Source organism: Balaenoptera acutorostrata, chromosome 13 (genome assembly GCF_949987535.1).
Source record: "Balaenoptera acutorostrata chromosome 13, mBalAcu1.1, whole genome shotgun sequence".
NCBI classification, from domain to species: domain Eukaryota; kingdom Metazoa; phylum Chordata; class Mammalia; order Artiodactyla; family Balaenopteridae; genus Balaenoptera; species Balaenoptera acutorostrata.
The window spans coordinates 50,251,306-50,265,612 of NC_080076.1; the positions used below are offsets into that span (position 1 = coordinate 50,251,306).

The 14,307-nt window shown below is 42.8% G+C and overlaps 1 protein-coding gene across 3 annotated transcripts in view; it reads left to right on the forward strand.

The window, feature by feature from the left end:
* Positions 1 to 14,307, forward strand: part of KCTD1 (potassium channel tetramerization domain containing 1) — a 182,983-nt gene that overhangs the window by 128,900 nt on the left and 39,776 nt on the right. For all 3 annotated transcript variants that reach the window (XM_007197574.2, XM_007197575.2, XM_057526800.1), the window contains exon 2: positions 7,912 to 8,090. In XM_007197574.2, coding sequence (XP_007197636.1) covers positions 7,912 to 8,090 — 179 coding nt within the window. The remainder of the gene's footprint in view (positions 1 to 7,911; positions 8,091 to 14,307) is intronic.

Sequence of the window (14,307 nt, forward strand, 5' to 3'; positions counted from 1 at the left end):
TATTTCAGATTAGGAAGTAATTGCAGATTAATTTAACACAGTTGCTAGTCATTTTGAAACAACTTTGAAGTCTCCTATTTTTGATTTCCGTTTTTTTTTAATCTGTGAAATTAAGATTTGATCTGAAAAAAATATTAATACAGCTCAAGTGCCATTTCATTTATGAACCTACTGTGATGATCTCATTCTCTACTTCCTTTTATAGGCTTTGTCCAAAGCACGTAACTCACATGTTGTTATGCTCTGTCCTATTTTGTTTTTATTTATCTATATCCCACTATGTAGTACTTTATCAGTGTAAAACGCTGTCTTTCTCACCCATGGGTCTTACCTCCTCAACTGCTTTAAAACTTCTCTATACTTCTCACTGGATCCATAGACATCTTCTCTGTACATCAGGTGTACTGGTGTATTAAATTTCATTTTTCACGTGCAGAAGGAAAGAAACTTCCTTTGTCTTTCTCTATGCCATGCACTGTATTGTATGCCTTCACAAACATCTCACCCACTGCCAGCTTTATCTCTCTGTGGGGTGGGAAGATTCATCCTGTCTTATAGATGAGGAAACTAGAGTTGCATAGGTTTGGTAACTTCTCCAAGATGACACAAAGGCTGAACCTGAACTCAAACCAGGTCTTCAGATTTCAAAAACCAGGGCTCTTTCTCCTGTACACTTGAGGTGTTCTGTGTAGGTGATTTTTTTCCCAGCTATATAAAGTTTTGAAAGTTGTCTTACCTTTAAAAGAAGTTTTTCTTTATCATATTTGGGCAGAAAATTTTCTTCAATATACTATATACTTTCCAATCTAAGTTAGTCTGGGGTTTGATCTGGGGATGACTTAATTTTGGATGATTCTTGTATAGGCTAGAAAACCAATGACCACACTTGTTATACGTCTCTGAATTAAGAGTAAGCAGGTTCTATGAGTTTGAAGGGAGTTCCTGTGAATAAAGTGAATGGAAGATTTGATATCAAATTTGGATGTTCAGAAGACTTCTCAGCCTAATTCTCTGCTGACTTCAGAGACTGACAGAAACAGTCTTTTGAAATAATGCTAGGGCTTGGTTGTTGTTTTTTTAAACCTATATGAAATTATAAGAAAAGATTTTCTTTTTTTCTCTCTCTCTCCAGGGTCATTCTGCTATTTAAAGTCAGAAGAGACCATAAAGTTTGACACATAGTAGGAGCCCAATCAATACTACTTGAATGAAGAAACAATGAGGGCCCTTACAAAATATGTTGGCTTTATGGTTGAGAGTCTTACTACCCGTTTGAGTAACTATGGTCGGTGAAGGGATGTTTCTCTCTAAAAAACCTTCACTGTGAGTCCAACAGGATTGTGTCAGCTCTAAACTAACCCTCCCAAGGTAACCACAGATTTCCATCCTAGGAATCAGGATCCTGGTCTAAGACACTTTGATTACAGGCTGCACGACCTAAATGGTTGGCCAGCTATCAGAAAACAGAATCAATCAGAACACTCCATTCTCCATGCATTCCATATAATTTAGAAGCTACTTGAGTATGTGTGTGAGAGTGTGTGTGATTTACACGTATTTTAAACCCAGGCTGAAATTTGTGGAAAAGTTATGATTTGTGTTGAATTCCTTCGCTGCTCTATTGAATGTTATGAATTATAATATCAAATAATATAGATAAATATTTTACCGTAGACATGCTTTTCTGGAAGTATCCCTAAGAAACCTGTTTCTTTTCCCAGTGATAGAGGTAATATAGTCCTACTTGATAGTGAAACGTGACATGAGACAGGGGCATACATTCTTAACAAATAAAGTCATTAAAACTTTCAGTTTAAACTTTAGCTCATTTGTTCTAGGCGTTGCCCCTGGGGCTCCTGTTTGAACAGTACACAGCAAGGTTAGTTTTAGGAGGCAAAGTTTTCATTAGCTTCTTTTGAAAGATGCCTGAAGTCAAATCCCTTGAAGGACTATCCTCCCCCAAAATCATTGCCGCTCTGTTGGATAGGTGAGATAGATGATTAAGCTACAAGGAAGCCGCAGACTGAAAGCAGCTGGGAAATGGAAATCTTAAAGATAAACTGATCAACATGCCTGGAAAATCTCTACAGGATAGAAATGAGGGAAAGAAGAATTAGAAATAGAATTTCAGGTGCAGTTTCATGTCAGGGTATTAGAGTCAGATTTGGTGAATCCTACGAGAGGGAATAATAGACGTCTTTTTGGCTTTTAAAAGAAGACTGTATTTCACAGAAATTTAAATGAGTATCTGAACAGGAAAGTGTTTTGATTGGAGGAGTTTCTTCCAAGATTATTTTTGGTTTATTTTCTTTTTAAGTATAATGTAAGAGTCAAGTGAATAGGGGACTTCCCTGGTGGTCCAGTGGTTAAGACTTCGCCTTCCAATGCAGGGGGTACGGGTTCGATCCCTGGTCAGGAAGCTAAGATCCCACATGCTTCGTGGCCAAAAAACCAAAAACATAAAATAGAAGCAATATTGTAACAAAGTCAATAAAGACTTTAAAAATGGTCCACATCAAAAAAAAAAAAAAAAAGAGTTAAATGAATAAATCTTAGGCATACATACGTATACAACTGTTTAACCTCCCGGATTAAGATTCAGGACTTTTCTAGCTCTCCAGAAGGCTTGTTCTTATCCCCTCCTAGCCAGCTACACCCCCGCCCCCCAGAAAAGGTGGCCAGAGTTCTGAGCTTTGTCATCACAGATTCCTTTTGCTGTCTGTCACCTCGGGGGAAGGGAGTCGTTCGGGATGTGGTTTTACGTCTCAGCGCTGGCTCTCTGAGCTCCAGAGATGTGTGTGCAGTAGCCCCACTGTGTGGTTACTAATCTCTTTTATTTTCATAAAATCAGTAAAAAAAAAAAAAGGGAGAAATACTGTTAGAAGGGGAGAGGGAAATGCATGTGTTGGGGGGGGGCAGTCATAGACCATTTGTACTCACTTTAAAATGTCCCTGCTTCTCCCTGAGTGATAAGTTCAAGTTTATCATGATTTGGGCGTCCAGAGATTAAGAAAAATTCAAGCAAGGTTTACTCTGCTGTCCCATATGACAGCCACAAGCCACACTTGGCCTACCTACCTTAACATTTAAATTGATTAAAATAAATTAAAATTACAAATTTAGTTCCTCAGTCGCCCTAGCGCCACTTCAGGGGCTCAAATAGCCACATGGGGTTCGTGGCCACCCTACTAAATGGTGCAGATATGGAACATTGTTTCTGTTCTTGCAGAAAGTTCTGTTGGACAGCGCTGTTTAGAAAGCTGGCTGTGAGCTTCCCTCCTCTTCCTCTTCCCCTTTTCCCTTCATAAGGATGTTATGGTGGGTTTACTTATGTTTTCCTTGTAAGTTACCATTTAATTCTGTGGTCCTCAGACCATCGTCTTACAAGCTTCTGTTTCCTGCACTTTCCCTCCATACTTGGGAAGAAAACAAGTGGAAGAATTCTCACAGTGTACTGAAATTTTAATTTCTAGAATGTTCCATGTGCTCTCCTTCCTGCATCCCACTGTGAGTTGACTTCTCATCCATGAGATCTCAGCTTAGACTGTCTCCGGGGAGCCTTCCACGTCCCACCTCCCAGCCCCCGAGACTGGGTTATGTATCCCTGCAGTTAAGCTGCCACGGTAAGCTGCTGGCCTTCCCCTGCCTGTCTCCTGGCTTCTCTCTCCCACTGAACAGGAGCAGCCTGTCCTGTTCGCTGGGGTACGTCCATCCCTGGGGACACTGCCTGGGACTGTGGAGGGAGGGAACAGTGGGCTGCACAAGGAAGGGGCAATAGCCAAGTAACTTAATGTTAGAGTGGGGTTCCTTGCCCCAGCCCACCACCCGGATGAGGAGTTCCAGAAGGGGGATCATCAGAAACCCATTTCTGTCTGGCCGCCCTTCCGAATACACCTCGGTGCTCTGAGCTGTTTCTCCGGCAGTGATGACGGCACATACAAGAGGCTTGCCCTCTCTCTGGTTAAAGTTCATGGTTTCCGTCTCATCAGAAGTGAGAGGCTAAAAGACATATACAAACTGAGATGGTGCTGGGCGAGCAATTAAAGATGGGCACGTGTAGTTGAAGAATGGTGATAATATGATAGAAAATCCTGCTGCATCTGGCATCAGGCAGCTGTTCTTGGCCTCACAGGCCAAGTCTCGCCGAGCCGAATGACCTCTTGGGGAGGCGGCTGTACCCAGGAAGGGTGGGAATCAGGATCGGTAGCAGAAATCCCAACTCAGACCAGCTTTAAAGATGAACTTATTTTCCCAAGTATCAGGAAATCAAGAGATTGGAGGCTCAGAGTTGGTTGATTGGGTGTCTCAGCAGTGCCAGGGAGGACCCAGATCAGCCATCCTGGGCATTGGCTTCCTCCTTAGGCTGGTAGGGAAGTGGCTTCTGTAGGCTCAGGCATCCCATCCGGGACCTCAGCATCTATAGATAAAAAAGAGAAGGTGTCAGTTCCGGTCACTGGTGAGGGGAAGGAGGTGGCCAGAGTTGTGTCACTGAAGCATCTGGAGTTGATGTAATAGATCCGAGGGTCTCCTACAAGCGCCAAGACCACCCGGCCCAAATATGCTCCCCCACCCCAGCCTATGCATTCTTTCAGCCTGCATCAGTGCAGAAAATACTGAGTGGAAACCCTTAACTCCATTAGCTAATAGCAGTTAATGCTTTAGAAATGATCTAACTAACGGGGCAAATATGGAACACAGAAAGCTCCCAGGATGGGAAGAGAGAGCCTCGGAGAAGAGGTAGGAAGGCTCACCAAGGACCAATTATAACATGTCAAGTCTTACTAGAACCAACAAGGACCTACTGTATAGCACAGGGAACTATACTTAATAGTTTGTAATAACCTATAAGGGAAAAGAATCTGAAAAAGTGTGTGTGTGTGTGTGTGTGTGTATACATATAAATAACTGAATCACTTTGCTGTACACCTGAAAGTAGCACAACAATCAACTATACTTCAATTTAAAAAAAAAGTCTTACTAGTCTGCCTGAGCCAAGCCATTAGGAAACTCCCTCCTTGCCCTTAAGGGTTAATCCCCCCACTACCCCTCACCCCCCAACTGAGGAAACACTGGTTTAATTTTAAATTTAGCAATATCTATACATACACAATTTTCAGCGTACGTGGTATATATTCTGAGAAATCTGGAATCCTTCAACCAATCAGTTATGCTTTCACTTTTTCCTCCTTCTCCATAGACCTCACAGAATTAGAGCTGTGCTGAGTGAGGTCACAGTCTAACTACAGTATTAACCCTGCAAAACTGTTCATTTTCGCCCGAGCACCCAGAGGCAGGATATAGAATGTGTCCAACTGAAAAACTATTACAGATGATGCGGTGCTGCGATGGACTGAATTGTAACCGAGACGGGAATGTGTGTGTGTGTGTGTGTGTGTGTGTGTGTGTCTCTTTAGCCAAGAAATCATTTTCTAAAAGGAAGTCAGGTAGTACATAGCTCTTAAAAGTTGAGGTTATATGATTGTATTTTTAAAGGAAACATGCATTTTCTAACACCCAGATTTTAAAATGCTACTTTGAATATTTCCCAGCCTTAACTCTTTTATATTTCCTACCAACTGTGTCCTTGTTTTTTAGTTTTTTCCCCTATCCAGTACCTCTTTCACTTTTCTCTCTGTGTTACAAACATCCCTTGTGTTTTTTAATATCTATTTTGCATTGTTAAAAATATACAGGAATGTATAAAGAATAACACAGGGAACATCCACGAACCCATCACCCAATTTAAGAAATAAAACATTAGCTCTTTTTTCTATGACTGTTCCTGAGCTCTGTTTAATTCAGCCTGGAGAAAAGCACCACACAGATGGTCAACATTTTGTGTAAAGGCCCAATCACCACCCCGTTCACAGTAGATGCGGAGTTTCAGAAAGCACGTGCGTTCCCAGTCTTGCCTGGACATGTGGTTAATGCTAACTAGTCTAACAGTTGTGCCCCAGGTAACTCCTAAAGCTGTTTCGGATCATAAAATCTAGGATGTTTTGCAAATTTATATTTCATCATGCTGGGCTTTATGCACAGAAACTAGATGACTTCCCATTTTTAATCTCCATCAAAGGCATTTCTCAAAATCCCTTTGTTATGCCTTATCACTGGCGCTACCACACATTGTTTGCATGTTTGCAAACAATCTCTGGCTAAATTATAAACCTGCGAGTATCCTTGTGGCGTTCGCCTCGCAGAATTCAGACATAAGTGCTATTTTAGCTTATTCCTCAATCGTAGATTCTAAATATTTGACCCCCTTCATTGAGTGCCAGAGACCTGACTTGACTTGTCTGTGGTTTGGGCTCTAATTTAAAAGCAATCAACCATGTCTGAATAGTGTTTGAAATATTTATATTGTATCCATGGAAAGGATGTCATATTTTATTTTCTCAAGAGTACAGTTTCTTTAGCACGCTCTCGCTGCCATCACGTGATGCTCCGTTTGCTCCCGTGGTACCTTTGCCTGTGGGGCAGCACGTTGTACACGGACATCTGCCTCAGCCCAGCCTTGGGAACTTGATCTCTTCCAGGAGCCCAGCATGCAGAAGAGCGGCTTGCTCGTGGCTCCCAAGCACATACTTAATCACTGGAGGGGACATTCTTTTCAAAGTGTCCCCAGCTCCATAGTCTTATAGGGAGAGAGGCAGGAACCAGATGGGTAGAGTGTGGGTTGATTTTTTTTTTTTTTTTTTCATCTGTTGACTGAAGAACTTCTGGTGCCTTTTTTTTTTTTTTTAAAGAATTTCACTTTTTTTTTTTTTCATTTTTTTATTTATTTATGGCTGTGTTGGGTCTTCGTTTCTGTGTGAGGGCCTTCTCCAGCTGTGGCACGTGGGGGCCACTCTTCATCGCGGTGCGCGGGCCTCTCACTATCGCGGCCTCTCTTGTTGCGGAGCACAGGCTCCAGACGCGCAGGCTCAGTAGTTGTGGCTCTCGGGCCCAGCCGCTCCGCGGCACGTGGGATCCTCCCAGACCAGGGCCCAAACCCGTGTCCCCTGCATTGGCAGGCAGATTCTCAACCACTGCGCCACCAGGGAAGCCCCCAGAATTTCACTTTTTTAAAAACTAATTTATTAATTAATTTATTTTTTGGCTGTGTCAGGTCTTCGTTTCTGTGCAAGGGCTTTCTCTAGTTGCGGCAAGCGGGGGCCACTCTTCATCGCGGTGCGCGGGCCTCTCACTATCGCGGCCTCTCTTGTTGCGGAGCGCAGGCTCAGTAGTTGTGGCACATGGGCTTAGTTGCTCCACGGCATGTGGGATCTTCCCAGACCAGGGCTCGAACCCATGTCCCCTGCATTGGCAGGCAGATTCTCAGCCACTGCGCCACCAGGGAAGGGAAGCCCCTCTGGTGCCTATTTGCAAGGTTGCTTTGAGTATGTGAGCTGGTGGCTAGACCAGTCATGTCCTCTTCTTCCTGATTTGGAAGATAGAAATTGAAGAAAACATTCTGCAGAACCCAAGTGCCACGGGTCTGAATTTGTCCCGAGCCCACAGCAATAAGGACGTTTTCCAAGAGAAGGATAAAGCATATGTATTTTATTTAGAGTGGACTGTTTTAAGTGTTATCTTTTCATTTGGAATGAATAGTAGGTTCTCCACATGCCATTAACCAGTTGTTAAATGTGAGAATTCATTAGTAAAATAAGCCATCACAGTGTGTGGGATGATGTGAGATGAACATTAGCTCAGCTCCTTGATTCTGAGCATGGGAAGTTTTCCTTTTCTTTGTTACAGATTTGGGGGGCTTTTTGATATTCATTACAGCAAAAGCGAGAGCTTGCCGATCTTCCAGATTTTATTGCCAAACGAATATCAACACTAGTCACTGGCTTCTTCTGTAGGATGTATGGGTTTCCTTTCTCTCCACAAAAGAAGACATGTCTAAACTTGCTTATCTCTCTATAGGACAGTCGGCCCAATATGTCAAGACCTCTGATCACTAGATCTCCTGCATCTCCACTGAACAACCAAGGCATTCCTACTCCAGCACAGCTCACAAAATCCAACGCACCCGTCCACATCGACGTGGGCGGCCACATGTACACCAGCAGCCTGGCCACCCTCACCAAATACCCCGAATCAAGGTAATCTGAAAAGCCGCAAAGTCACGCTCCAAAGTGCATGTATTTGATGATCTAACTGTTTTTCCTTTGACCAGCTTAGCAGTGCAGCCTCGCCAGGGCCGGGGGTAGGACATGAAAGCATCATGTGGGCCACCTGTTATGGAGGCGGCTCTGGGACATGACCGTAAATCTCCTACGAGTCAGGGTTTGATCCAGAGCTTAGCCGAGTACGTGTGAAAGTGTCACTGAGAATGGAGTTCTGTGATATTTCACTCCTCTGAGAGCTTCACATTTCTCAGCGTAGTAAACAAAGGATGATGATTTCTACCCCTGACCTTTCTTCTGTCCTCTTCTTCTAAAACACACTTTCTTATCAAGTCTTAGAATTTTATAGTTGGCCCAACTTGTGAACTGGAGAAAAAAAAAAAATGAGAGACTCTTATCAGTAGGGCAGTATATTTAGAACAGTTGGCAGAAGTCCAGAAAGATAGCCTTGTTTGAAAAAAAAATGAAGGGCTGTGGAAGTTATGAACGCTCAAGGCAGATAAGCAAATAGGAAAAGGGTATGGAGGGGGAGAGTGGTTTATAAATGGGCGTGTACACCATGCTGATGAGAACTCCCCTCCCACACCCCACTCACCCATTTCTTTTTCTTTTTTAAAAATTTTATTTATTTATTTGGTTGGGCTGGGTCTTAGCTGCGGCAGGTGGGCTCCTTAGTTGCGGCAGGTGGGCTCCTTAGTTGCGTCATATGAACTCTTAGTTGCGGCATATGAACTCTTAGTGGCGGCACGCATGTGGGATCTAGTTCCCTGACCAGGGATCGAACCTGGGCCCCCTGCACTGGGAACGTGGAGTCTTAACCGCTACGCCACTAGGGAAGTCCCGCCACCCAACCGTTTCTAAAGGAGTTTCCAAGGAAACAATTTACTTTGCGCCCCAGGACACCCCTCCTGGCTCCACCTAGATCTGGGGGCTGAGGCAGATCCTATTAGGGAATTTATCTTCGGGCCACTCGGCTGGTGGGTAGAGGAAGAGGCATGAGCTCACGTGGGCTGATGTCAGGAGAAAGGGTGTTTCTCTGCTTGTTTCTGCTCAAATGCAATGGAAACACAGCACTTGGCCTTCAGAAAAGCACTCATTGCATTTCTGAGAACCTCCTACAATATGACAGGTATCAGGTAACTTACAGCCTAAGAAGAGAGCACTGACATACAAATCACTGTCATAACTGCACAAAGACTGCTTTTTTTGGTTTTTGTTAGTCTCACTTCACTATCTGATATTTTTTGAAGGAATGTGAAGGTTGAGAAAAGATGAAATATTTTCCCTCTCAATTTCCAGATTTAATTTCTACAATAGACATGAAATGTTTTTTAAAAAGTAGATGTTATAAATTCAGTTACCCAAAACACCTGTATATTTGGAATTCCCTGTCGGTCCAATGGTTAGGGCTCCATGCTCCCACTGCAGGGGGCATGGGTTCTATCCCTGGTCAGGGAACTAAGATCCTGCAAGCTGTGCAGCATGGCCAAAAAAATAAAAATTAAAAAAAAATGTATATTTTAAAATGAAATGATCATATCAGTCAGTTGTTAGTATTACTGAGTCTCCACCCTCCCTAAATGCATTGTTATTGGATGCTACAAAACTGTTACATGATGGTTATATTTCTTAAGAGTATCATTATATAAGGAGGTTCTTTTTTTAAAAAAAGTCTATTTCCATTCCTTCTAACCTTCTAATACCAACATCGACAATAGAAAATCACTGTGCCTCTTCAGATGAACACTTAATTCTAGGGGGCAAGTCACCAAACAAACATGAGTCAAAAAGCAAGTTTCGACGATAGCAGAATGCACTGGTCTGATCTGGTGGCCTTTTGCTTCAGTCTGATTATTAGACTGTGATACAGGAGGGAAGTTTGTCATTACACTATTTGCATGTGACGTAAATGGTAGGTTTTCTCGTGCTCATTGCAGCTGGGTGGGTCTCTTCCCACTGACTAAGGCCCACCAGGGTTTTGGCTTTTGTGAAGCTCACTGGTGTCACTTGGTGTATTGGCAGTGGTATAAGATAGACAGTGAGGGACTCTGTATATTCAGTTCCTCTCTCTCAAATCATTTGCCACTTCAATCGTTTCGATGCTTGGCAGTATTAAAGACCTCTGATAGTGTCTCATTTGGCGAGCCTTCCTCAGGCCAACTTTCCATGGGTATTTCTAAGAGTCCCCTTTTTGTCCCTTGTTATTTTCCCCCTGAGACGTGCATCACGTTTCATGGGTCTCAGTACGGATCCAGCACTCTCGGTATCTGTACTGTCTCATATGGGAACCACTAGCCACGTGCAGCTTTGAGCACTTGACGTGTGGCTGGTCCAAACTGAAATGTCCTTTAAGTGTAAAATATACACTGGATTCTAAAGACTTAGTGCCCCCCAAATGTGAAATATCTCAAAAATTTGATATCGATTTCATGTTGGAGTGATACTATGATAATATATTGAGTCATATAAATAATAATAGAGTTAAATAAAATATATTAAAATTAATTTCACCTGTTTCTTTTTACTCTTTTAATGTGGCTACCAGAAAACACAAAATTACAGACGTGTCTCGCTCTTTATTGCTGTTGGACAGCACGGAACTATATATATGCACAGATTTTTTAAAAAATCTCATTAAACCTCCCCCTCCCCAAACCTGATACTTACATGCATCATAAATTGAATTTCTCTTTCACCAACTTAATTAGAAAAGATAAAATTGTTCATCTTTCTTTCTCGATCTTTCTCTATGCTTCACTGTCACCTCTATGCTCCCAGTGTCCTGGGAGCAACATCAAAAATAATATGTGTAGGGGCTTCCCTGGTGGCGCAGTGGTTGAGAATCTGCCTGCCGATTCAGGGGACACGGGTTCGAGCCCTGGTCTGGGAAGATCTCACATGCCGCGGAGCAACTAAGCCCTTGAGCCACAATTACTGAGCCTGCACGTCTGGAGCCTGTGCTCCGCAACAAGAGAGGCCGCGATAGTGAGAGGCCCGTGCACCGCGATGAAGAGTGGCCCCCGCTTGCCGCAACTAGAGAAAGCCCTCGCACAGAAACGAAGACCCAACACAGCCAAAAATAAATATAAAAAAATAATAAAATAAAATAATATGTGGTTCATTAGTCCCAGGTTTGAATGCTGATGCTCCCATTTAATAGTTGTTTGGCCATGGATAGGTCCAATTTCTAACTGCCTGTCTTCTGTCTTGTAAAATAGACACAAATACGTCTTCTTCCAGGGTTATTGGGAGGATTAAATGTGATTATGGAAAGCACGACATGGCCCTGTGCCCAACACGTAGTATTGCCTTTATACTTAATCTTCTGCCAAACCCAGCAATTGTTTCTTTTCAAACTGCCTTCCAAATTCCAAATATATACCATTCCTTCATTTCCTAGACCACAGAAACAGCCTCACTTCTGGATACTTGCCTGAATCCGTAAAGGCTCAAGGGCCTCCTTGCCTGCACCTTCTGGTCCTTTATCTTTAATGTCCGCACCTGTCTCGGAACTGCCGAGCTATTCCAAGATCATCTTTTTTGTTAGGAGATATTTTTAAGCCTATGTCCAAACTTTTGGGAACAAGCCCTACAAGTAATTTCTGTTTCTGTTGCTTACACCTAAAGCAGACGACATTGGTTGGAAGACAATGCTGTGGATGTTGAATGGACCACTGTGTGTTGCTTTGCTTCCTCTTGGATTTGGGAGGGGATGGAGGGTGTGCTTGGAAAGAATTTAAATGTTCATTTCAAAGCAGCAGTCAGTTTAATGGGACCCGTCTACAACTTTTAGTAGTCAAAGATATAGGGAAGAAATAGTTCTTCATGCTTTTTCCGCAGATGTCAGATGCTCCTTCCAACTTCTGGGAAAATCTCTCACATATATCAACCTTTTGGGGATAAATTGTAGGACATTAGGTTGCGCCTGACCATAGAATTACAAATAATTCCAAGTCGAGTTCTCTAGATCCTGGGTGTCTTGAACACGTCTCACCCTACTGGACCATTCCCTGCCCCCTCTCCCTCTTAGAGCACCCTGGCTCCTCTCTCACCCACACTTTCCTTGGTGTAGCCCAGAGGGGAAAAGGGCTTTTTCCTCAGTTTTCTTTTCTAGGATTTCAGGGGGAGACTTGTAGTGTAAAAGTACTAAGTTGTTTGTAACAAGTGATCCTAAAAGATGTAGTGTCCTTCTATAATTTCAAAGGTCCGGCAAAGGGCCTTAACTCCATTTTGAAATATTGTGGGTGATTTTTTATTCTATTTCTATTTGTTGTCCTCTGGGCTAAAGACTACCTTTAGAACATTGTCCCCAGAAAGTGGTACATTGGACCACACAGCTAAACATTAGAAGCACCTGCAAAGCATCAAAAGGCCACGAGAGGCCACGCCCCAGACCAGTGAACCGGGAATCTCTGCGATTTTCCTAAGAGATCCTGATTTTAACCATATGGCTTTGCATGGTCCCTCCAAGTGAACACAGGCCTCTTACTTAATGAATCTCCCATGCTATATCATAATGGCCATTCCACCAAAGAAAATACATTTTGATCTTCATTTCTTTAATTAGCAAGGTTACCTGGTTCCACTGTCTGTGCACCCACATGCCCTATTTTTTTTTTTTTTTGGCTTGTAAACCCTGAGTACGGATTCAGTATGCAAGTTGACTTTTATATTTTACAACAAGGTTAATTACTTATGTTGTTATTCACTTCCATTATTGGGTGGTTTTTTTTTTATGTAAGTTTATTTATTTCACTTATTTTTTTGGCTGCGTTGGGTGTTCGTTGCTGCACGTGGGCTTGCTCTAGTTGCGGCGAGTGGGGGCTACTCTTCGTTGTGGTGCGCGGGCTTCTCATTGCGGTGGCTTCTCTTGCTGCGGAGCATGGACCCTAGGCGAGCGGGCTTCAGTAGTTGCAGCACGCAGGCTCAGTAGTTGTGGCGCATGGGCTTAGTTGCTCCACGGCATGTGGGATCTTCCCGGACCAGGGATCGAACCCGTGTCCCCTGCCTTGGCAGGCGGACTCTTAACCACTGCGCCACCAGGGAAGCCTATTGAGTGTTTTTTTTTTTTGCTAACAGGACTGGACATAAAGGCTTCAAATTAACTGAAGTACTGCATACATCCGTGGTGTGGTCTGACTTTACCAACATTTCGTGTGAGATGCGAAACAGTTCTTTGGAGGTGTTTATGAGACAGAGGCTGACCCACACCACCTCAGTGAAAAACACTGTTCCCTTTCAGGGGAGTCTACAAGTCTCCAATTCTGGTTGCTATTTTGAATTGCAGTCACCAAGAAAAACACCCAGTTCAGATCTGCAGTAATTTTACATCAAATAAGTAAAACCAAAAATATATATATATATTTTAAATAGATATACAAAGAAGATAGAACATATTTAACAATTTGTTACCCTGATTTCTAAGTTGTAAATACCTAGACATGTGGGAGGTGGACCTCACTTGTACCCTTGCCCTGAGCCCCCCAAATTTTAAGGACAGACCTGATTATATCTGACTCAGAAATCCAAGGTACCCACTAACATCATTGGTAACAAAAAATCTAGGTATCTAATTTGTCGTAAGTAAGTAATATTGGTACCAAATTACATGGCCTCTTTAAAATCTCCTACTGTTGACAGTGAAATATCTTCTTAGCCACACGTGTGTGTGATATTAAAGAAACGTTCTATGCTTTAAAAGAAGACGTAAGTCTGAGTTCAAAGTTAGGTCTGTTTCATCATTTACTGTCACCTCGAACAAAAACAATATTAACAGCAGTGATGTTGATGGTTATTCAGATGTGGACTTTTTAAAACCAAGAAGTGGGCAGATACTGCTGATTAACCACAGCTATTGGGTGGCAGTGAGGCAGGGGTCTTAGCTAAAAGAGCTACTAACCTAGAGGTGAAAGACACAATCTCCTGTTACAATCCCCTGAGCCATCCCATCTGCTTGCTTGACAGAGCTTTTGTATATTTTAAACCAAGTATATGAGTTAACTCTGACATAAGGAGATTATGCTGAATTGGTCTCTCCTAAATAGCAGCAGAGTTACTAAGCACACTGGCATATGTAGGTAATTGCAAAACTCAAGAGACTCAGCTTTCAACGTTGCAGTCGACACCCATGGCCACCCAAGGGGTGTGTGTATCTGGAGCTTTAGGATGGCGATGCCAGGCATGTGTGCCTTGC